Source organism: Phoxinus phoxinus, assembly GCF_949152265.1.
Source record: "Phoxinus phoxinus genome assembly, chromosome: 17".
NCBI lineage: Eukaryota > Metazoa > Chordata > Actinopteri > Cypriniformes > Leuciscidae > Phoxinus > Phoxinus phoxinus.
Window position 1 is genome coordinate 28151021 of NC_136892.1, and position 26381 is coordinate 28177401.

The 26381-nt window shown below is 38.3% G+C and overlaps 1 protein-coding gene across 3 annotated transcripts in view; it reads right to left on the reverse strand.

Annotated features, from left to right (window-relative positions):
- Positions 1–6243: 6243 nt before the first annotated feature.
- olfm1b (olfactomedin 1b) overlaps positions 6244–26381 on the reverse strand; it is a 33030-nt gene continuing 12892 nt past the window's right edge. For 2 of the 3 annotated variants that reach the window (XM_079587283.1, XM_079587282.1), the window contains exons 2-6: positions 25502–25651; positions 24479–24634; positions 21520–21739; positions 16928–17034; positions 6244–9623 (exon numbers count right to left, since the gene is read on the reverse strand). In XM_079587283.1, the coding sequence (XP_079443409.1) occupies positions 8949–9623; positions 16928–17034; positions 21520–21739; positions 24479–24634; positions 25502–25651 (1308 nt within the window). In that variant the 3' untranslated portion in view covers positions 6244–8948. Of the gene's footprint in view, positions 9624–16927; positions 17035–21519; positions 21740–23362; positions 23870–24478; positions 24635–25501; positions 25652–26381 lie in introns of those variants that run through there. The other variant, XM_079587284.1, reaches the window with a different exon arrangement.

The following is a 26381-nucleotide window of genomic DNA, read 5'->3' on the forward strand; positions in this document are numbered from 1 at the left end:
GGTTGTTTTAGTTAGCCAGTTTAGTTAGTAGTTTTTTATTTTTTTATTTAGTCCATTATTTTAGTTAGTTGTTTATTTAGTATGTTATTCCATTATTTGTTAGTTAGTTGTTTATTTATTTAATTAGTTATTTATTTTAGTTGTTTTAGGTAGTCAATTAGTATTTTTGTATTTAATTATTTATTTGTTTATTTAGTTATTCCATTAGTTGTTGTTTATTTGGTTGGCTATTTATTTAATTAGTTAGTCTGTTTATTTTAGTTGTTTAGTTAGCTAGTTATTTATATTGTTTGTTTGGTTGGCTTAACCAGAATAATTCCCTTTATTGGTGAAGTGTTTAACTGTGGACGATGCTCGATATCCTTGTAGGATCTCATGTGAAATCAGTCTGAAGTGGGGATCCTCTGATGTCAAGTTTAGAGAGCGTGGACAGGAGGATCTGGCGATTCACTATGTCAAAGGCAACTGGCAGGTTATTACGACGAGGATGGATGATTTGGAGTTGTTGTCAGATGGTGCATGTTCAGGAATCGTAATGAACCATCTGCGTCCGACAGCTTCAGCTGATGTGTGTTCTGACGCGTCTCTTGCCATTGTCCATAATGAATGCTTTTGATTGAACATCCCAGAACTGCATCAGCACACACACACATGCTTTCACCTCTGGTTTGTGTCAAGGGAAATACTGTAAGTGTTGTAAGTGTAACTGATTGCCATTTGAAACTCATTGGCTGTTGCAACATCCCCAGGGCACCACACACACACACACACACACACACACACACACACACACACACACACACACACACACACACACACACACACACACACACACACACAGGGTTCACCTTATAGGAGTCCATTAACACACAAAGAACATCACACAAGACTCTTTGCATATGAAAATACGGAGTAAATGTTTGCTTCCTCTGTAGATTAATAAGCTCATTTGCAGGAAATGGAAATTTGATTATATTCTCATCAATTAATGTTGTCAGCTTGTCTTTTTGACTAATAGAGTTGCTCTGACAAGGATGTGGCCTACAGCCTCACACACACACACACACACACACACACACACACACACACACACACACACACACACACACACACACACACACACACACACACACACACACACACACACATCTGTAGAGAAGTGTAGACATTAGGTGTGTGTGTGAGTTTATTCTCTTCCTCAGGTCTCCCATGAACAGATGGAGTTCATTGATTATTCATAGCTGCCGATGGTTGCGTCTGTCACATTAAGGGAGAGAAAGAGACCTGCGTGTGTGTGTGTGTGTGTGTGTGTGTGTGTGTGTGTGCGCGTGTGTGTGTGTGTGTGTGTGTGTGTGTGTGTGTGTGTGTGTGTGTGTGTGTGTGTGTGTGTGTGTGTGTGTGTGTGTGTGTGTGTGTGTGTGTGTGTGTGTGTGTGTGTGTGTGTGTGTGTGTGTGTGTGTGTGTGTGTGTGTGTGTGTTTAGATGCAGAGCAATCCCTTGGTGAAGTGATGAGATTTTAGATGAAATACACTATCAATATGAGAAGGACAGATGGGGAATATACAGACACACAGTAAGATTGAAAGATAAAATGTTATTCACTGAGATCAAATTTGTAACAATTAAACAGACTACCAGTATGAAAGGTTCAAATTAATTTCCAAACACTAATTAAACGCATATAAATTAAAAAGTAAAAAGTTATTTTCTATTATATATTTTAAAATATTGCAAAGCCTAATTTTAAGCATCATTCCTCCAGTCTTCAGTGTCACATGATCCTTCAGAAATCATTATAATATGATGATTTGCAGCTCAAGAGACATTTCATGTTATTACCAGTGTTAAAAACAGTTGTGCTGCGCAATATTTTGCATTAAAAAAAAAAATATTAAAAAAAGAAAAGCGAAAAGAAAAGAAATCTTTGTAACATTACAAATGGTTGTTTTTATGCATTCTTGCTTAAACCCTTATACTGACCTCAAACTTTTGAACAGTAGTGTGCATTATTTATTTATTTATTTGTTTATTTAAAACAGGACTCAAAAGTCTATTTACACCTTTTAAAAATGTAACTTGACATGTCGGCATAGAAATTCTGCACCAATGGTGCGAGACCCTGAAACAATGATGTGTCTCAGACAGTGTTTAAAGATATCTGTCAAGTGCAAGTTTTGTAACAACTAAATGATTATGAACTAAAGCAGCATTTTCAGTCTCGGACTTTGGTTACGACTGTCATAATCCGCACACTAATGAACACCCCCGTCTTAAATGTGAATGTATATTCAAAGGTTAATGTCCAGTGCTGACATGGTGTGTGTGTGTGTGTGTTCAGTGTCGTCTCAGGACGTGGCTTTTATCCAGATGTGGCATAAACATCAGCTCATTTCAGCATCTCTCATCTGCTCTCTGATTGGAGCCAGAAATCCCGCTCAACAGGTGCACGAGGAGACTCGATCTGGAGACCGCTGAATAATGAGGAGAGCAGGTGTTCCTCAGGCAACAGCCTGGCAAAAGTCATAATGCTGAGATCAATCTGCCTGACATCACACTCGCAAATCTGGCAACCGGTGTGTGTGCGGGGTGAGGTATGGCTGGATCTCATTTTAAATAATTCTACTTGCATGAGAAGTATGTCCAGCGTGGGCAGTTTTCAAAGTATGATATAAAGCAGTTTAATTGTTTATCCAATCAGATTGCTCATTTTAGAGTGTTTTTTTTATTTTAAAATATACTTTAAATGGTTTAAGTCTTTTGTTTTTAATTCATTTGAATGAATACTCATATTTTGTAATATAGGATATCAAAAGATAAAATAATCAGATAAGTAAAGTAGTAATTAATTCGCGTAAGAAAATCACTCAAAAAACTTTTTACATTTACATTAACGTTAACATTTTCAAAACATTCGTACAATATATTTGTGTTAGCTGGCACTGTGAAAAAAAATCAGAAGTTTAAGGCAACCAGCAGGACAACTTGAAGGTCAATTAGTTGTACGAACTTAAAAATTCAAGTTGTGTGTCTGTTCTAACAACATTTACACCCAAGTACACCAAATGATTTTTAAGTTGACAATAAATTTAAAGTTTTCTTAATGTAGAAATTTAAGTTTACAAAACCTAAAGATTTAAGGCAAGCAGTTTCAGAACTTTTTAGAGTTTATTCAACCTTAGGTTAATTGATTTTACCAACTTAAAGTTGGTGAGTACGTTCAACCAACCTAAATTAATAAGTTCAAAAAACAAAGAAGGGTCAATCCAACAATGTAAAAAAAATTGCTGCGGTTATTTATCACAACTTAAAATCCAACATTGTTTCAACTTTAAAAAGTATGTGTTCATGCTTGACTTAAAATATTTAGTTTAGTTTAGTTAAGTTGGATATTTAAGTTATCTCAACAAATTTTAAGTTGTTATAACTAATCGCAGCCACATTTTTTTTACAGTGAATGAGTGAATCCATTATTTATTAAATGCTATTCAGTAAAATTGCAGCATGTGCAGAATGGGATGTCAGGACTCTTCTAATTCATTTCAGAAGCCAGATCTAAAAAACGGAGGGGGTGTCAGGGTGATTTTGAAATTGAAAGTATGGCATTCTGCTAAAGTTCAAGCATGAGAAACTATAGCTGCACTGAGGCCAGAGAGACCTCAAACACAGTGTGGATATGTGCCGCACTCGGCTAATTGACGCCAGTTGAGTTTAGCACACAGAGCGCTCTCATGTATCAGCACCGCTGTATAAAAATGATTGACGGGGCGGATTTGGCCCGCGGGCCACAAGTGAAACATCCGTGGTCTAACAGGCTGGAAGGCAGAGAAAACGGTGAGAGAAAGAGTGATTGATGAAGAGCCGGGAGATGACAGATGTGAAGAGAAGAGCTGAGGTGGAGAGCAGAATATGTGCCCTGTTTAGGATGTAGATTGATTCAGTCCAAATGACGGCACATTGTTTCGCTCAGAGAGAGTCTGTTATTTCGCTCTGTATTTTGTTCAGTCTCTCTCTCTCTCTCTCTCTCTCCCTGTTTCTCCCAGACCGAGCTCAGAATAGAAACAATCATTTATTCATCGATTGAAACATCAAATGAGAGAGAAGGGGAAGGGGGGAGAGGATGACGGGACGGACAGCTTGCAGGGGAAAGAGAGAGAGAAAGAGGAGGGAAGGATGAGAAAAAAGGGAAAAGGGAGGGATTAGCAGTTTGAACATTTATTGTTACACTTAAAAACCTACATTAGAGAGAGATAAAAAAAGCTATCTAAATGGAGAAGGAAAGAGAAAAAGAAAGGAAGAGAGATACAGAAAGAAGCGCTTGACTTTTCCCGGCTGTTTCCAGAGAGATAGAGGGATGATAGTTTCTCATTCCGAATGTCTAATGCTTTTTGCCCAAATCCCATCATATTTTCATCAGGACACGAGGGGTCATAGCCTCAGGTCTCTTATATTTATGTGATGATATCTGCATTACTGCCTATTTCAATTCCATTGGGTGAAACTCAGGATTTAAAAACAACTACATAAAAAACTGCTTTTGCCATTTATTTGACTTCAGAGATGTGAAGTATTTGGACGGGACTTGATCTTATCCGTGAATACACACACACACACACACACACACACACACACACACACACACACACACACACACACACACACACACACACACACTATTAGATACAAATATATTAAAAGAGAACGAAAATATATTGAATATATTTATATTTAAAGGAAAATATATTCTATATATATATAAATTATATATTATATAATAAATATACATACATGTATGTAGAATATCAATAGCTATTTTCTGTTGAGATCTGAGATTTATGTATAAAATTAGCATCTTAATTTAGGATGGAATAGCGATTTTGTTTGAAAAACTAGTTTAAATCAATGCTTAATTGAATGTCCCGTCCATAATCATTAGTGTTTCTGTAGTGTTAATATCTTAATATTCCACTCCACAAAAACATCAATAATATTATACTTCGTAAAGTAATAATAACAAAACTATGTTCACTCCTGCCTTTTTACCCTTTAAAAACTAGCTTAGCCAGTTTAGCATTTTGTCATTTGCTTCCTGTCCTGGTGGATGGCAGTAATGTGATTTGTGTAGGCCACCACTTACATTTCGGTTTGGAAAGTGTCTGCAAAGTATTTCATTTGAATATAATTGGGTCCCTCAACAGGAAGAACAAAAACTAGCAATGCTCAGCAATGTTTTAGTTGAGCTAGCATCGCTATTATGCCCCATGTAGGCTCAAGTATGTTGTTGTTGTGAAAAGGACGATCTAATGCTTGTTTTGGTATCTACAAGTTAATACAACAAATATCAGATATTTGCAAGTGTAATATGTAATTTTACAATGTTGCTGAAAGGTAATGATGTTGTTAGCATGTCCTTTTGCGGTGTTCTATGAACCACATCCAACCTGGTACTTTTTACCACGTGTCTTTCAAAGCTAAATGTTAAAATGAAAGTATGGTATGGTATTAATGAAAGAAAATGAGTGACTGAGATTAAAAATGAGTCTTCAGTGTTGTCTTATATTTCTGTCATTATAATTTGCCATTGTCAATTATGTCAAGTCTATACAGTCTAAAAAAATGATGGGTTGTTTCAACCCAATTTTGGGTCAAATATGGACAAACCCAGCCGTTGGGTTACATTTTTAAATTAAATTTTTAACCCAATGTTTGGGTTTGTCCATATTTGACCCAAAATTGGGTTGAAACAATCCAGCATTTTTTTTAGAGTGTATGAATTAAAGCTATATGATCAAACATGAACAACTTTCATATTATCAGCCTTTATAGTTTAGATGTGGTTGCTAGGATGTTTTTGAAATGTTTTACTGTGATTGCAACCAAAATGCAACATTGTGAAAATGTTCAGTGCCTGCTGGGCTTCGATTGTGGTTTCACTCTAAAAAATGCTGGGTTGTTTCAACCCAATTTTAGGTCAAATATGGATAAACCCGAACGTTGGGTTAAAAATGTAATTTAAAAATTTAACCCAACGGCTCATTTTTTAGAGTGATACTGTATGATAACAGTAATAGTCTTTTATTTTTGTCAGACGGGCTTAAAATAGGAAACAGAAAAAGCTATAAACTTTGACCAGCCGTGTTACGTGACTGAATAACATGTATGCCGGTCCTCTGCATGTTTAGCAACACTCAGCTGATGAAGCTTCTCAACCAACATTATATGAGATCAGAGATCAATACAAAATGATGACATCAGGATTTAAATCCCCTTTTATTGATAAGAATCATCGTATTGTGGGTACAACACACATCCAGCTAAGCGCATAAAGAATAAAAAAAACTGGAATTAGGTTCAGCTAATTAGCTTTATAAGACCGTATGAGCCTTGTTAAAATGATTACATTACATATTAGACTGCTCAATGACGTCATAGTTTCATATTCATATTTGAGATGTCCTCTAAGTGACTTAGAGACATTTAACATTCTGATATCGATCTTTTTTTTTTAGTTTTCGTGACAGAAATGTATAACACCATCAAACTAAAACAAAGACATTGAAGCATCACCCAAGCAGACGGTACTATATTACAAAAAAAACATCAAACTGTAAATCTACAAAAAATCAAGAATGGGCGTTAAGAAACAAGCCACTCGAAACAAACCAGATAGAAACGAGCATCTTTTTTCTAAAGATTATAACCAACCCCAGCCCATCATACAGGTAAACATTCCATTGAGCACGCCTGCGCATGTAGAAACTGCTCATGCAAAACTAAAGAAGTCATTTTACAAGAATTCACCAGCACTGAGACTAAATCGGAGTAAGATTGTGCCTGAACCATCTGCTAACAAAACCTGCACATCTGTTACATGGAGTTGGTGAATCATAGCAGACATGATGTAGCTGACATCCATTTACAAGCACAACAAAGTGTGTATGGGTATAGCCTGAATGGTGATATTCTCACCAGAGAAGGTTTAAAGTCAACATGAACGTGATTAACAGGATATTCAATGTTGGACAGGACTTGATTTCATCCATCAGGAATTGATTGCATTGTGAAAATTACTAAAATGATGGATATGCTCAAATGGTCATACACACTGTAAAAAAAAATTGCTGCGATTTATTTATCACAACTTAAAATCCAACATTGTTTCAACTTTGAAAAGTAAGTGTTCATGCTTGACTTAAAATATCAAGTTTAGTTTAGTTAAGTTGGATATTTAAGTTATCTCAACAAATTTTAAGTTGTTATAACTAATCGCAGCCACATGCTGCTCACATATTATCGTACAATGTTAAAAAAAAGTTGCTGCCTTAAATGTTTAAGTACAATCAACTTGGATGTTTAAGTCATTTCAACTTAAATTACATTAAACTGACTTTTAAAAAAAGAGTTGAATCTTGTAAAACTTATAAAAAAGTTGAAATTTTATATATATATTGAATAATTGATGAATAATTGAGTTAAAGCAATGTAAAAACATATGTCGTCATAACTTTTTTTTACAGTGTAGCAGAGTTTGTTGCTGAATACAGACTTTAGCCATTAAAATGTAACTGAAATAAGCACAAATATCAGGACATGTCAAAACATCTCCAGGGCCCAAAACCCCCCTAGACCGCTTTCAGGTTAAGAAAGTGTGATATGAAAGTAAAGAGGGTGAATTTTGAATTCATGTTGACTTCAATAGCACGCTTTGGTCTGTTCTCAGGTGCTACATACATGTAGGCCGTTAAAAAATATCATGATATGGTCCACATCGAGAGAACTTAATCGCAGAGAAGTTCAAATAAAATCTCACGAGAGTCCTTTAAACGACAACAGAGCTTTCAACAGTCAGCGCCTTCAGCCAATCACGTTTTGTTTTCTGGATTATCTAAAGAAATGAGCTCTGCAAAGCACACAAGTTGGACTTATGATAGTGCACAGACTGGTTGCCGACCGAGTTCGTTTTCCGAGTGAAGCACCATCGGTTTTCCTGCACACACTCAGTTTATGAGGAAAGGGTTGGGTATTCCATGTGGGCTACTAGTCCGTAACTAAATCCCAATGCTCTCCATGTGTCAGTGTGCAGAAAAACATGGACAAATGTCTTTTCAGTGCTACTGGAAAACATCTGACCAGACACTGTCCTAAAAGGGGGAAAAAAATTGTAAAAAAAGAAAGGCGTGGCTTTATTTCATTTTTTTGGCATCTGTTCATCATTTTGTGTTCCATTCACATGTCTATTGTTCTTTAAATGGTTCAGTTTTCATTCAGCATAGCATTTTTTCACTGCAAAAATATTTTCTACTTGGTATTTTTGTCTTGTCTTGTGTTCAAATATCTAAACATTCTTCCGTCAAGATACTTTTATTTAAAATTCAAAAGAAGTCTTGTTTTCTGACAAAATTATCAAAATGAAGTGAGTTTATGCTTAAAACAGCCCTACTTCCAGTGAGGTCAGAAAAATAAAAACTTCAGTGCATTAATTTTCATCTGGAAGATGTAATTTATTGTTTGCTCAGTTGGACTATGTCTCCTAAAACATTCCCTGTCGGATTTTAACTCGACATGCAGCAGATGTGTTTGAGTCAGAAAGTACATGAATTAATGTTTTTACGATGTTCCTCTGGGTTATGAATCATTTTGGATTTGAATTAAATTAAACTTAATTCAAAGGGAAAACAAGTTTATTTTTCTTACCCCATTGGCAGATATTTTCAGTTGAAAACTTATAATTCTTTCAGAAAACACTTTATCTTCCGGTGTCATTTTGAATCTAAATGTATCTTGTATTAAGAGTGTTTAGATATTTATACTGAAAAACAAGACAAAAATACTGAGGAAGAACTTTTTTTTTTTTTTTTTGCAGTGTTGTAACAATCTGTTGAAGAACATTCAAAAAGGATTGTCTTGGGTTCAGTTTTCTCTTCAGATTCTCCAAACTAAATCCTCCATGGTTACAGCTGCTCCGAGCGGATGACATGGAAAAGAGTAACGTTGTACAGGACCTGATGTCCGTTATTCCAGGCGTATAGCGCTCGATCTCGTGGGTTGTAGTCCAGCATGGAGATATGCGAGTACTTGTTCTGCAGAACGATATCGATGTACTCGTACGTTGAGGAGTTGGTGTGGTAGGCGTAGTAGACTTTGGTCCCTCCTGAGTAGCCGTTGGTCACGTACAGCGTCCCGCAAATCATAAAGGACTCCCCGGCACTGCGCCTCGGGTGATTGGTTGTCCAGGACTGGATGATGTGCAGGGTCAGGGGGTGGAGCTTGCTGATGACGATGTTCCCCGCGTTCTGATTGGTGGCGTACACGGCCCAGAGCCCGCCCTCGTCCACCATGAGGTCGATGTCGGAGTGTCCTCCCCAGGCGTAATGGTAGGTGTTGCTGTAGCCTGCGTTGTCCAGACGCTGAGACCTACTAATGGTGGAGGTCTTGAAGTCAAACTTGATGATCATGTTACTCTGGAACTTGTTAAAATAGATGGAGCCGTTGTAGACCACCTGACCCGTCCCGGACCAAGGGTGCGGGAGCCGGTGAGACGTGAAGTTATCCGACGTCATGAAGTCGACCATGGACTTGTACTCCCGCACGAAGCGGTTGTTGTGGTAACCGTCCATGTACCACACCTGAACAGAAGTGAGAGAGTAAGTGATTCATTTATATAATTGGCTAACAATACAAGCAGTTGAGTTAATGAGACACATCCCTGATAGAACAAGCATGCTGACCAGGTGTGCATTAATTTTCATCTGGAAGATGTCACTTTTAGTATTTGCTCATCTGGACTATGTCTCCTAAAACATTCCCTGTTGGATGTTAGCACGACATGCAGCAGATGTGTTTGAGTCAGAATGTATGTGGATCTAATGTGTTTACGATGTTCCTCAGGGTTGTAAATCATTTTGAACTGAATTTAAATTAAATATGAGATAGTAAACAGGAACTACGGATCTGAATGCCTGTCAAGACACACTTAGAATGGTGTCTTGACAAAGTCTTGTTTGAAAATGTTGTTGATTAAAAAGCCTTTAAGATTGATAGATAGATAGATAGATAGATAGATAGATGGATGGATGGATGGATGGATGGATGGATGGATGGATGGATGGATGGATGGATGGATGGATGGATGGATGGATGGATGGATGGATGGGTGGGTGGATGGGTAGATGGATGGATGGATGGATGGATGGATGGATGGATGGATGGATGGATGGATGGATGGATGGGTGGGTGGGTGGATGGATGGATGGATTCTTTGTAAGTTAAACTGGTAGATGGATGGATGGATGGATGGATGGATGGATGGATGGATGGGTGGGTGGATGGGTAGATGGATGGATTCTTTGTAAGTTAAACTGGTAGACTAGTGGATGGATGGATGGATGGATGGATGGATGGATGGATGGATGGATGGATGGGTGGGTGGATGGGTAGATGGATGGGTGGGTGGGTGGATGGATGGATGGATTCTTTGTAAGTTAAACTGGTAGACTAGTAGATGGATGGATGGATAGATGGATAGATAGATAGATAGATAGATAGATAGATAGATAGATAGATAGATAGATAGATAGATAGATAGATAGATAGATAGATCAATATACAGCCAATCAATATACAGTAAATGTATCTTTACCTAGCATTAGTAATAAATAGTTACAAAGGTTGGTATAACAGAGTATACAATGGTCAAAATGATGGCTTGACATTCACAGAATCAAAATTCAAGTATAGTTTAAACAACAGTCCATTTAATGGAAGTGGGTCAAGTTGTTCTTTATTTTGTCTGTGCTTGCATTGGATTTTTTTTTTTGTTCTGGCATAATTCGCCAGCACAGCAGGACGTGTTCAGCGAGGTCTTAATTAAATTCCAGACTGAAGGTGTCCATCCTTCCCCTGGCTGTGGCAGAACGCAGGCGGTGAAAATTGACAGCCAGGAAGTTGCTGTGTGCCAGGCATTACGAACCCTATGGGGATAATTCCAGATCATTCCGGATAAAAGCCGACTCTCCGTGGAGAATTCCCAGCGTGACTGGGGCTTCTGTCTCTCGGTGAGCGAATGGAAAGGGAGCAGTCACGCTTATGGAATATTCCAGAGCCTCGTGGCCCAGCGGGACGTCTGTATGCTCTCTATAGGAGGCACGAGGCAGTCAACAACATCTACTGTATAAATCAACATACATCTTCTGTAGGTTGGAACGATTTGCAAACCCTTTCTTTTTGAAAGCCAGAGTTGTTCACTGTATTACTGCATTAGTAACATTTGATTCGATTTTATTGTTTTAACAACATTTTTCACAATACAAACCGTTCCAAAGCTTTACAAAGAACATACTCTCTGTGAGCGAGTCCTGGGCAGAAGTGGCGATTATAAACCCCCAAGATAGACGTAAGAGTGGAAAGAAGTGCCAAGAATCACCTGAGGACGTTCATCCTTTGTCTAACACCAAAATAACACTATAAAACATATTTTTCACAGGTATAAAACGCTCTGCCAGCTCTGAACTAGAATCAGAGGTCTCTTTTCACGCTCCGAGCCCAACAGAACTTGTAAACAGATTTTTGGCCCAGGTTCCAGTCAGTTTTCCATGGAAAACGTGACACTGGCTCGTGACACAAGCCCAAAAGGGCCCACGTCACTCCTCTGTTCATCTCTCGGCACCGGCTACCACTCGCTGCTCGCATCAAGTTCAAGGCAATGACGCTTGCTTACAGATCGACCACAGGCTCAGCTCCCTCCTACTTTCACTCGCTCCTACGAGTCTACATCCCTGCTACCAGAAGCCTACGATCGGTCAATGAGCGACGGCTCCTGGTACCATCACAGAGAGCCACAAAATCACTCTCCAGAACATTCTCATTCACGATTCCTTGCTGGTGGAATGATCTCCCCACCCTCATCCGGAATGCAGAATCCCTGACAACATTAGACAACTGAAAACTTAACAAAAAAATAATAATTTTCCTTTAATCCTCCCTTGTCTGGCTTGTGTTACTCTGAGCAATGCCGGAACTTTGTATTTTGAGCACTTGTGTTTGCCTCTTCACGAGGACTCGCTTGGTTTAGTCCTCATTTGTAAGTCGCTTTGGATAAAAGCGTCTGCTAAATGACTAAATGTAAATGTAAAACTTTAGGTTTGGATGTAGTTGGCGATGGGTGAGCAACACAAGGAATATTATTAGTTATTTCTGTTCATCACTTCGGTCAGCTTTTCTGTATTTATATGCGCTGCTAACAAATGTACTTACCAACTTACAGTTAATAGTTATATTTCTTAGAGTTTAAGGTTGGGTATCCTTTGAATGTTGAAGATTCCAATTCTGTGTATCGATTACTAATTTCGATTCCAATCAGGTAAAAAAAAGAAAACTTTTAATTCAATCGATATCATTCACATTTACTTCAAGTCTTATTGCAAAACATTTCATTGTAGCTTAATACCATGAACAAAATCCAACAGGCTTAAAGAACACTTACACAAGGAATGTTTGCCTAAGGTTTTTAAATACCATAGAAAAAAAACTAGCGTAACTAAAATAAATGTCAAACATTATTGAAGATAAGTAAACACTCAGTAATTAAAAAAGAACAAATAAATACAACTGAACAAAGATATGATTGAATTGTTTGATTAACGTTATGGTAGAGACAGCAGCAGGAATATTAGGCTGCTGTCACTTTAAGAGCTGCACGGATCCAATACACTGTTACACGCATTTGCTTTCTCAACTGTTTACGTTCACTTAAAACATAACCGACTGTGTTTACGAGGATATTTGGATTTTTTTTTGTCCGTTCAAGTGCAAAAAGGTTTTTTTGTGCTTCAATTGTGAAATTGAACACACACAACCCCATTAGAGATGCACTGACACTAAATTTCGATACCGATAGCCAATAATTCAGGATGATAACTATTATTGTCAGATACATCAGTGCCTCTCTAAAATATATATAACAAATGACTGAAATGTCCAACATTTAATGCTAATAAAACTGTAATAAAAGCAAACATTTGGTTTTGTAAAACATGGTAAATAATCCTCTCTGATGTAATAGTGTATTTGCAGAGTAAAGGTTAGTATTGCTGAACATGTGATGCCAGGACGCTTTTTGTGGATTTGTAAAGCTTCTGGTAGGATTGCTTCTATATAAATCAGCTTTTGAGTATATCGAGCCACAGAATACCTTTACGGTCAAAAGTTAGAGATATCAAATAGTAATATGATCATAAGATGGAGTGCAGCATTAAAATTTGACCGCACCGGTCGGTCACAGAGCGCTTGTTGGGGCTTTAACTCAATGCTCACGCAGACACTGAATGCAGATCCATCTCTGCTTGATATCTCTGACAGCAACACAGTGCTGTGCCAAAGCTTTTTATCTTTGAAGAGTCAAGAAACTGCTCTGAGATATTTCTTATTGTTCACTCCCACACACACACACGTTTCTCTCTCTCCGCGCTCTGTCTGTCTCACACATACAGCCTACGGTCTCATCAATCTTTGAGAACAAGAGCCTCCAGCCCAAAAGTGTGAGAAAAACAGAACAGGAGGGGGGAAGCACTAAAACCGGGTCTGTGGGTGTGAAGGAAGGTTATATATTCACTAGCCGGATTTATAATTGTGTTTATGGGTTTCGGAGGAACTAGCTTGTGCAAAGCATCACTTTAATGGCATTTTGGGTTTGTAATTGTGTATTCTTGGGTGAATGCGTGTTGTTTCTAAATCAAAGATCTGGTATGTGCTTTTGCAATGGGCTATTTTTTTTATTTGCTTGAGTAGTTTTATATTAGGCTATTTGTTATTCTTTTATGTTTTCCAGTCTGCTGTACCATTATAATTGTTTGCAAAATGTCAGACAGTATCAGATGTGTTTTCCTTCCACAATTGGCACTATTAAAGCACTACTTTATGAAAACTAAACTATAATGTGAATACAGTCACAGCTAAAGGTTGCTGCATGACACACACGCTCTTTATATGAAATTGTATAAGTTTGTCCGGCTTTACTGTCTGCTTAATACTTATATTATACTTGCTTTGGGTAATATCTACTATAACAAATCTCAAATGAATGATTGCTTGTAAATGTAAACTATAGCTAACTATAACTACACCAGCTCTAATCTGCTAAATGCAACTATAAGACATTAAGATATTATAAACATTAACCACAATTTTCTTTAAAGCTGCTTTGAAATTATTTATTCATAATATAAGATGGCCTTCGAGAATAAAGTTGTAAAGTTGAATAACAAATAGTCATTCAATTGTTATTTTATAAAGCAAATTCATATAAGTACAATACCTTCTGGTACCAGTTATTTAAACTAAACAAAAAAATACTCATGTGATATTGGATATTTAATTGTATATACTCGTTTCCTCTGTCTTTGCGAGTCTCAAAATGAATAAAAATGTTCATGCTGTACATTTATTGCCTAAATGCACTGGTAGGATATTTCAAATAAATATTTTAGTTTGTGTTTTGTTTTTAATGCATTTATACAAAATAGTAATACATTTCATTGTCGGCTATATAGCAATAATGGTAAATTGAAATTCTGCCACGAAGATCTAGACATGTAAACTAAGATTAATAGCATGTGAACACTGAATAGGTTTTTCACATCATAGATGTAATTCTATTCATTTTTTAGTTCTCAACGTAGACCTCAACGTCATCGTTCTCAGCCACTCCCTCTGTTCGCTGATTGGATCGGTAAAAAATTGACCGGAGAAAACCCAAGAATATATGGCAAACCCAGACGTAGTACTGAAGGAAAATGAAAATTGAGCGGAAGTACGTAGGAGGGCGGAGCTTCACCATCCAGCTATCCAGATTTTGTTTTTCAATGTCATTAATGGCCAAATAATAGACAGGCTGCTCAATGCAGAGCCAATGGGTGGAGCTTGAATGTCTAGCCACACCCTTACCCTACTATAACCCTATCCCTGAACACTATTAGGTCAAGCCCCGCCCATTAGGTCCACAGAGGTGCAGCTCCACCCATTACATCCAGAGAGCGAGAGCTGGATGTTATTTGGCTCCACTTAAAACAAAAGAGATGCTTGTGAAACTAAGGACTAGTGATTTTAAACTTCTCATCGAGAACTGGCAAAGCTATTTGCTGAGAAACTTCTTATGAACGCACCAGTAAAAGCATATGCAGCATGCAGCTCGGGGATGCCAACTGCTAATTGCCAATTTGTCATTTAGCCCACACTTTAATGTAAAACCGCTAGCAGGATATTTATTACAGGAACAGTCTCTTGCAACCTGGGGTTACGTTTCTGGCCACGGGAGCTCACATTACATTTGTAACCGGCCCAGATCTTTAAACACAATGCCATGTAACCCGATAGCTAAACAGGTCAAAAAGTATAGCACACTTCTGCAAAGCCAATCGAAGGCTTGCACGAGCCACACAACATCACCAAACACGCTTTTCACACTCTAACAAATGCCCGAGAAGCGATTAGGCTTGGATTCGGCGCACAGGCCATCATCAGGAACATCTCACGCTCATTGCCCTCATTCATCCAGCACAGTCTGCAGTGTTTTAACCTCCACCCGTTATCAGAAGCCCCCCTGCGCCCTCCATTACGAGCCCCGCTGGAGCACTTCATGTCTGGATGAGTGGGAAATTATTTGGCCTCGCTTATCTTCCCCTTGTGCCGCTGCGAGTGTTAGTGACCTGGCTTCAACTCCACAGATGTCCAACTATAAATGAATGCTTGGTATGAACTGGTTCTTTTTTTATTCTTTCGTTCCCATATATATTATTTTACTATATAGAGTAAAAGGAAGTGTCTTGTCTTTTATTCAAATATATTTTTAAGATTTAATTAGTTTGGAGCTGAATTCGAATGAAAGACTTTTTACTGATCCCGATGATGGACTATTTAGATGAAGAATCTTCTGCAAATGCATGAGGGTGAGGAATTTCATTGTGCCGTTTAACTTCCTTCTGTGTACACGGAAATAGGACGCGTGTTTTTCCTCAAGCGGTGTATATTTGCATTTGTGTATGACGGCTCGGCCTTGAGGTTTGTTTTTCTGTGTTTTATCTTGATGGTTCTAAAGCAACATGGTTATAAAGCGGTTGCCTGCAGCTGTGTGCTCGTGGGTTTTTACTGCAGGCATAAATTAACCAGATACCCTCCACTATCTGCATCCTAAAGAATATCAGAAATGAATCCTGAATGTCCTATAGAAGGAAGTTACACTGATATTCATTACCAAATACTGAGAAATGCAAAATATACATGCAAATGTTTCAGTTCAACTTTTCCCATAGGAAAATTAAACATTTAAGTGCTATATATCTTTCTTACTTTCTTTATACACTCACCAGCCACTTTAGTCACACCGGCTCAACCGCTCGTTAGCACAAATATGTAATCAGCCAATCACATGGCAGCAACTCAATGCATTTAGGCATGTAGACATGGTCAAGATGATTGCTGAAGTTCAAACTGAGCATGAGGCTACGTTTACATGCTATTTTCATAAACGGACATTTCACCCCTCTCCGTTTTCAAAAATAACATCGTGCACACCTGTCAGTTTTCAGAAAAGTGTTAGTTTACACGAACCCGTGTATATGCCGTCAAGAGCATGCCAAACCTGTAGGTGGCAGTGTAACGAGACGCTCAAGCCCACGTCAGCCAATCAGAATCCCGAAAATAGTCACATATCGTGACGTCGGCTGCCTAAAACTCAGTTTTTCTCAGTTTACATGCAAACAAAGTTTTCCAAAATCTGGAGTTTTTAGAAAGAATCGTTTTCAGAGACTAATTCTCCGTTTGCGTGTAAACGAAGGGAAATGAGCGTCAGTTCTGTGTCTGAAAACGCCTTGTTGATGTCAGAGGAGACAACAGAATCTCAATTAAATATATGTAGCCTATAATGCTTTTTACTCACCCTAGTGTCTCCTTCAGGAGCGAGGGGGTCCGTCATCCAGGATCCGAACCGGGACCCGGATACTTTTATAGTGTTTGCATCACTAATGCCGGTCAGCTTACCACAAGCTGCAATACACACAACACACACGTTTAATTACACGCACACACACACAAGCCTACAGTCACACACATGTTTAATGAGTTTAGTGATGTTATGATGAGTCTGATACAGTCATAATTACTGTGGTAATCTCATATCTTGGAGTGAAGGTTCTGGTTAAATGACTTTAATTGAGTCACACTGAGCTTCATTATGATCTTTCACGACGAAGAGTGAGAGAAACGTTCGCTTGTGTTTTTCTACCTCTCTTTCACCTCACATTAACATGAAATGGCAATTGTGTGAAAGATTATAAAGACAAACTTGCTTTAGAACGACTTACAATGTTTATTTGCTCACAATATAGGCCTATGTGTATTAAGAAAGCTAATAGTCTTTTTTTGCTGTTCATGTTGACATACAGTAATACAAAGGGGTGTAGCTTCATAGATAATATATTAATACATATGTTCTTTGTTTCTGTGACAGAGAGAGAGAGAATAATGTACAGGTAAAAGGTAAGATAAATGTCAAACATTATGGTGTTTGACATCCTGTGTTGTTGATAGTGCTGTGTATTAATCATGGTGTATTTTCCTGCTCAGCCTCTCCCATTCAACACACACACACACACACACACACACACACACACACACACACACACACACACACACACACACACACACACACACACACACACACACACACAAGCTTGAGATTAACACACTGAGCTGTAATCTGTTGTCTACAGGGACACACAGGCCTAAATTATTACGCTACTATCTTTAGAATAAAGCCCTGATTCACTCCAACTGCGGAAAAATACACAATCGTGTTACGCAATCTTCTTACTCAATGTAATGGAACAATGTGCATGATTATTGATTCAGTTTTGTCAAATAGAAAACGGTTTTTATTTAAAGTAACAGTAATGCATCTCTCCTCTACTGAACACAAGTTCGTTCATGTCACGTGTAGGATGAAATTTGATATGGGAAAATGTGAAATTCCTTTGGTTTCCCTGTAAAGGTTTTATATTCATCAGAAGCGATGCACATGGATGAAGCTCGAGTGTGTGTGAAACCGAGAAATAAATCAGAGTTGTTTTAAGGCCATATTGATCGTACAGTGAAACTGGCCCAGATTTCTCTTCCAGAAACTCGGCGTAAGGAGGAGAGAAAGATAATACACACTAGAGAAAAGATGCCGATGTGTGTGTATGCTGGGAAGTGGAGCTGTGATGGAGAATGCATAATTTCACTCTTTTAGCTCAAGAGTCTTGTCAAGAGAGTTCTCTATTGTGCTTCATTTAAGTATCCGCTACGTCTCTGACTCAAATGAGAGAATGAATGACATACAGTAAGAGACAAAAATATGTTCTAAGAATGTTTGGCTAACATTATATAAAACGTTTTTCTGAATGTTCTCTGAACGATCCAAATGTCCAGTTTCTCTTGGTTGTACGAATATTAAGGGTGCATTCCGTTTTATCACTCAAACATTGTGGTAACGTTACTTTTGGACGTTTGAACATTCTAAAACAAGTAGTAACATTTAAAAACGTTAGACGAACAAATAAAATTGTAAGTTATTTGAGCTGTAAACCTTTTGAAATCCCTTCTTTTTTTTACAGTTGTCATGTAAAATTAGATTTAACTTTACACAGAAATGGTTAGTCAGTCATTTTTTCCAACTAAAATCATGTCAACATGTCTATAGTTTACATCTTGTGGCTATAATATTGAAACAATGAGTATTTTTACCTGATCTCATGAGAAAACAACCATTTCACAAGGTGGTAATATGGTGGTATGGTGGTATGAATGTAATGATGATTTTTGAATCATGAAAAACAAAGTATCCATGCACAAATTAGCCACACAATTGTCAAATATCATAAAGTTACGAATTATCATGAGACTTCTTTGGTGTAACTCTTTTCCTGCCAGTGTTTTTTTTTTTTTTTTTTTTGTCAGTCACTGCCAGCATTTTTGATCATTTTCAAAAAACTTTCATGGTCCTCAGAATATTTAGTTGTATGAATATCTGAACATGCAATATACACTGAACAAAATTATGAACGCAACACGTTTGTCTCAAAGATCTAAGACTTTTTCTACACAAAAGGCCTATTTCTCTCAAATATTGTTCACAAGCGTGGCATATCAAGATGCTGATTAGACAGCATGATTATTGCCCAGGTGTGCCTTAGGCTGGCCACAATAAAAGGCCACTCTAAAATGTGCAGGTTTACTGCATTGGGGGGGTCCAAAAACCAGTCAGTATCTGGTGTGACCACCATTTGCCTCACGCAGTGCAACACATCTCCTTCGCATAGAGTTGATCAGGTTGTTGATTGTGGCCTGTGGATTGGTCCACTCCTCTTCAAATACTGTGCTGGAAGTTGCTGGATATTGGCAGGACCTGGAACACACTGTCGTATACGCCGATCCAGAGCATCCCAAACATGCTCAATGAGTGACATGTCTAATCAGCATCTTAATATGCCACACCTGTGAGGTGGATGGATTCTCTCGGCAAAGGAGAAGTGCTCACTAACACAGATTTAGACAGATTTGTGAACAATATTTGAGAGAAATAGGCCTTTTGTGTACATAGAAAAGTCTTAGATCTTTGAGTTCAGCTCATGAAAAATGGGGGCAAAAACAAAAGTGTTGCGTTTATAATTTTGTTCAGTGTATATCGAGTCCATCAACACCCCCAAAGCTTTTTACTCTATAGCTTTGTTCTAAGGGACGTGGGTGTCCCGGGGCTCGAGATTCGCAGGGTAGAAAAGGGCAGTGATGCCGGGTGCAACTAAAAAGGTCCCATTGTCTGGTAAGTTCTGGTTGGGGAATTACAGATTGCCCGGCTCGGCGATCTCATTTCGTATTCTTGTTAACAGCTTATCTCCTGAACTGACATTTTCTTTAGCATGCTATAATAATAATAATAATAATACATTTTATTTAAAGCGCCTTATCAGGACACCCAAGGAGGACACTGTACAAAGCAGATAAAAACATTAAAACAGTATACAAATAAAATTGGCAAGACACATTGAGGAGATATGGGTCAGGTGGAATATGACTGTCTAAACAACAGAGTTTTAAGTTTGGATTTGAAGAGATGAAATTAGTCAATGGTACGAAGGTCTGGAGGGAGTGAATTCCAAAGATGGGGAGCAGAGCGACTGAACGCCCTTCTCCCCATTGTGACAAGACGGGCAGGGGGGACAGAAAGCTGGCAAGAGTGGGAGGATCGGAGTGAACGGGTAGGGATGTTTAAATGGAGGAGATCTGAGATATAAGGAGGAGCCATGTTATGAACAGCTTTGAAAGTAATGAGAAGTATTTTAAAAATGATCCTCTGTTTAATGGGAAGCCAGTGAAGTTGTTGCAAGATAGGAGTGATATGATGAAAAATGGGGGTCCGAGTAATCAGACGTGCAGCAGAGTTCTGTAGGAGCTGCAACTTCTGGAGCGATTTATTAGGGAGACCAAACAGGAGTGAGTTGCAGTAGTCTATCCGCGATGTGACGAGGCTGTGGACCAGGATGGCAGTGGTTTGAGGAGTGAGGAGCTATTCAGCGTAAATCCTGCCCTGAGTCAGTTTCTTTGGTTAAAAGAAAGGCTGGTGTAGGGTATAGGGTAGGTTTAGGGGTTTGAATTTGTTGTAGCATTCTGTTGGAAATCAGCACTTTGAATGACATGACCAATTCAATCTTTAGAATCGACTGTGGGGCGGAGTTTGCACTGAACTGGTTTGGGGGTGGGGTGGGGGGGGGGGGGGGGTCTGTCTGTCAATAGGAGGAAGCCAAACCTTATTTTGAGCTCCCACCCCGTTTTGGTGATGGGGTTAAATTAAAGGGGTGGTATAATGCCCTTTTTTACAAGATGTAAAATAAGTTTTTGATATCCCCAGAGTGTGTGTGTGTGTGTGTGTTTTAGCTCAAAATACCCCACAGATATTTTTATATAACATGTTAAAATTGGCACTTTTTGAAGGTGAGCAAAAACGCACCCTTTTAGTGTATGTCCCTTTAAATGCAAATGAGCTGCTGCTCCCAGCACAGGGGGCGGAGCTTTAACAGCTTGTGTCCTTTTACCTCACACAAACACACACTGACAATTTTTCAAAACGTTCAGCCTTTTATGTTAAACCGGAGTCAGACAATGATGGAGAGACTCAAGAAGAAGTGACAACATGTAGAAGCAACAGGACATTTCTGAATGTTTAGTTGATGAATTTAAGTAGCTTATGTGTGGTTATCTTCTAGTCATTGATTAGCATATTCTGTCATGATAATCTATAAATCGCGTTCCCAGGGGCGGGGTTTATGTACATTTTAGGGTTAGTGATGTCACTAACCCGGGAGGAATGTCGTGCAGTCCCTACCAGCCGTTTGTTGTAGTCCTTAAAAAAACTATTTCTTTAAAAGCAAATATCTGCGTGCTTAAACCATGTTGAGAAAACATTAGTATGTGTGTGTGTGTGTGTGTGTGTCTTACCGAGCTTCTGCATGCATGCGCGTAGCCGCTCCTCCAGACTAACCACGCGGGAGTGCAGGTCATCGTAGTCGTAGGCTCCCATCTCCTGCTGGAGGAGGCCGAGGCTGGCCGTCAAGTTCTGCACCTCCTCCTTAAACTGCTGGACCAGCCGGGCGTCAGCCTTGTACTCCTCCAGCACGGGGATTAGCGGACGCAGCTCCGCCATTTTTGCCTTTATGGCCTGCAAATACGTAATGTGGGAAAGTTGGAAAGTCTGGCTTGCTTGTACACTGTGAAGCCTGTCTGAACCCTTGCTGTCTACAGTGGTTTCAACTGTCTAGATGTTGGTAGATCTGTGTGTCCGTTCTTCTAGAAACTCTTAAAAGTAAATGTTTACAGGAAATTAGTTTTTTATAGAGCACTATATATGCCCCAAGGTATATGGACACCTACACACCACATCAATATGTGTTTTCATTTCAGAACCATTAGCATTTATAATGAGTTAGTCATTGTTTTGCTTGTATAACAGCTTTGAATCAATCCTCGGGGAAGGTTTCCTGATTCTGGGATGTGGATGCGGTGATTTGCTCCTGAGCGTCAGTGAGGTCAGGTACTGTTGGGTGAACGCCAGAGATCTTCTTTGTGCAGGTCAGTAAAGTTTCTTCCATGTCAGACAACTAGATAAATAAATGTTTTTTAACCTCACTAGAGTAAAAACGGACCCGTTCTTCTAGATGCTTGTAAAAAAGTACAATCATTCTGTTTTAATCATATTTTTTTGCGCTTTAAAGTGTACTTGTTTTGATGTGTTGCATAGTAAAGCACATGTAAAGTACTCGATTACTGATTACGTGTTATTTGATATTACCTTTAAAGTATTTTTTTTAATGTACCAAATTGCAATTTCCTCATTACAATAATTACAAATATATTTAAATGACTTACTGTACAAGATTCAATAGACATTTCATTAAAGTATCTTTTAGTTTACCATTGCTTGTTGTATGTACATTCGGCAGATTTTTTTTCTTTAAGCATATTTCAAATACTATAGACATAATTATGAAATTACATATAAAGATGTAATGGTTTAAATTTAAAGTTATTAATACATTTTCATTTAATTGCAATTAACATTCAATTCAGAGTTCAAACACATTACACTTAAGTCTGCACTTAAGTATATTAATTTAAATAATATATATTATTTCCATAATATACTCTTTTTAAAAGCATGCTAAAGTATTCTTTTTTTATATGCGTTAGTGATGTTGTAGATTAAAATACTTTAACTAGATGTCCACATACTTTTGGCCATGTAGTGTGTGTACTGGTGCTTCAAAATAAAAAGTTTAACCGATATGTTGATCTGAAGAGCTTCTAATGAATGACAAACTTTTTAAAATGTTCTTATAGCAATGAACCGTTAAATTTTGTTATTTTTAGGAGCGTGTGTGGTCCTGGCGAACCCTACGTTATGAAGACAAAATGTCCCCACAAATTTGGCAATATCTGAAATCCCTGGTCCATTTTTTGGTCCTCATGAGGAAAACAGCTTATAAATCAAACTAAGAGATGTTTTTTGAAAATGTGAAAATGCAGACAGTTTTCTCTGATGGATAGGTTTAGGAATAGAGTTAGGGTTAGGGGACAGAATATACAGTTTGTACAGTATAAAAATCATTATGTCTATGGAAAGTCCCCATAAAACGTGCGTGTGTGTGCGTGTGCGTGTGCGTGTGTGTGCTTGTAGAGCCAGTGAGAGACCAGAGGCCGAGCTGCAGTAAAACTATTGAGATTCGTATAAAAATGATAGATCTACAAACATTTATCGACGAAATGAAGCGCTCTGAACACGGTAAACAATTGGGAAAAGACTTTATTAGTTATCGTTTAGAATGCAACAGCAGAAAGGGACACATGCTGAAATTACAACTCACATACAACAATGTGATGTTAAGATTAAATTCCTTACTTCAAAAACGCATATTACTTCAAAAACCAAAGATTCATAGTGACAAATAATAAGAGGAATAATAAGTAAAAAAAACTTAAGCAATACTAGCAAAGATGAGATAATAATGGTAATAGTAGTGATAATAATAATAATAATAATAGCAATATATCAATGAAACTAAATAATGTAGATCATATAAATAAAACGTAACAATTCTTTAGAGTAGCATGCAGGAGGAGATCTGATTGGTGGTTGGATAAGGGAGGGGGAGGAGTGTTTCTTACAGCTAATGTCGTATAGAATATGAGAATCGTGACATAAACAGCATGATTGACGCCCACTTCAGCCAATCGTGGGTTAGAACTGCCTCTTCTGGCCTCTGGCTCTCCTATCATGTCTTTATAGTTAGCCCTGCAAGCAAGAAACAACACACTCAGCACAGGGAGCTAACTCGCTAACCTCTCTATCACATTCACGTGCTCTCACAGTCACACACGCACACGCTCATGTACTTGCACACGCACGCTTGTGTTACAGAGTGCAAACAATATTACAGTCCATGCATGTGTCACGTAGTATCAAAGTGTGTGTCACGGGACGTTTTGATTATGGTACATTATAGAAACTGAAATGTGCAGATCCTTTATTATTGTTTAATTATAGTTTTACTTGCTTAACTTTAATTATTTTCTATTGTAATTATTATATGATTACATTTTGACGGTAGTAAATGTACTAGGATTACATTTGCACTAAAGTTCACTAATTGTTTGGATGGAATCAGACAGGTCTGCACATTTCACAAAAATCATACAAGCATTTAAAGTGTGCATGCAGTCTGTAGTGTGTGTGTGTGTGTGTGTGTGTGTGTGTGTGTGTGTGTGTGTGTGTGTGTGTGTGTGTGTGTGTGTGTGTGTGTGTGTGTGTGTGTGTGTGTGTGTGTGTGTGCTGTATCCATATGGTCTGGTGTGTGGATTCATGTGAAATATGTGCACAGCTTGCATATAATTGTGTGTTTACCTTGTATTGCTTGGCGATGTTTTGTTTGTGGTTCTCTTCCACCTGCCTGAATTTGGTCTCCAGGCCGCGGAGTTGATCTTCCATCTTCACCACGTACTGCAGGTCCCTCTGGGTCCGCTGGTCCAATACTTGGATTGATTGCGTCATGTTTTGCACCTAAACACTCACACACACAGACACACACACACACACATACACACACACAAACAAACATACAGTTATTAGAGATATATTATCAAAATTGTAATTATTTATATATACGTGTGTGTGTGTGTGTGTGTGTTAAAGCTGTCAATTTGATTAATCGTGATTAATCGCATCTAACATAAAAGTTTGTGTTTATATAATGTGTGTGTGTGTGTGTGTGTGTGTGTGTGTGTGTGTGTGTGTGTGTGTGTATGCATGTGTGTATTTGTAAATAATTTTATATACACATATTTATTATATAAACGCACAATTTTACGTTACATGCGATTAATCGCAATTAATCGATTCGACTAATCGAACACTAATATATATATATATATATATATATAAAATTGTTACTGCAATATATATCTTACTTTTTTCTGTTCTTTTTTTTCTGATAATTTAGAATGTGCTATTTGGACCATCAATAAAATCATGTTTGAGATCATGATAATCTCGTTTTCAAGAAACGTCTAAATATAAGTACTCTAAAACCATCCATATAATGAATCTAGTGACCTTCAGAAAACGAGCGAGTTCTGCTAATCATCATGTGTCCGAGGAGTTGCATCATTGTCGTTCTGAGGAAAGGCTGTTTGCCTCTGCTCCAGCCGTGTTCCAGAGGAACTCATTAACTGTGTGTGTTTGTATGTGAATGATACTGTTGTCTTTGGGTTGTTAGGCTCATGCCTCTAGGTCACTTTGATCTCTGGAGGAAAACTCTGGTTGTCATAGATTCGGTGTCTGTGGCAACTTTGCATTAAAGGTAACGTGATGCCCAAGGGCAACGCAGTAGAGCATTATGGGTCGGGGTGGGGGGGGGGGGGGGGTCACCTTCTCCAGTAGTTGGCGTAGTTGTTTGGTACGGGCGTCTCTCGAGCACATGGTCTGCTGAGGTGCAACGACCGTACACACACACCTGCCCTCGCTGTCCTGAGCCGAGCTGTACACCTGCCATGACTCCTCTGGGTTAGCGGGTAAAACCTGTGAGAGAGGAGAGAGAAAGAGAAAGGTGATTTTACCAGTAATACACACATCTAAAGGTTATAGTCTCATTTCTAATCCCATACTCATTGGCATTACAAACACTTGACACACGATTACACAAAACCCCATCTGCTCATGCCACATCAGATCAGACCACGCCCATATCCACACCCACCAATCAGAATGCAGCAGCATTACATCTACTACCAGGAAGACAAACCTCAGTCTCATTTACACACACGCAGTTTTATGGTTGTATTTGACTGACAGCTGTTAGAGTGAAGGGATCGTATCCCGTTCAGCTGTGCCGTTCTTGAACTCGTGGTACAGATCCAGATCCGATCACAGTGAGAGTGAGGAACAGATGGAGGATTGATGGACATCCGCTGATGCAGGTCTGGAGAGTCCTAAATCTCCAAACCAATGGTGCACTCACGGAATATTACCACACTGCAAATAGACTTTGATTCTATCCGCTTTGCAGTCGTTTCATGTTATATTTGTTCAAATTAAAAGTTATATTTATATTAAAATTGTCCATTTATACTGTATTACAATAAAAAAGATAGAACGATGGAAGAACTACACAACTGCGTTTTTAAATGTTGGTGATATAGTTTGTTCCATTCAGCTATGCTGTTTTTGAACACAAGATCACACAAGACATGTTCTTGAATTTTAGTTAGAATTTTTAAAGCTTGCTTTCAGACCTCTTTTTACTCTTGCA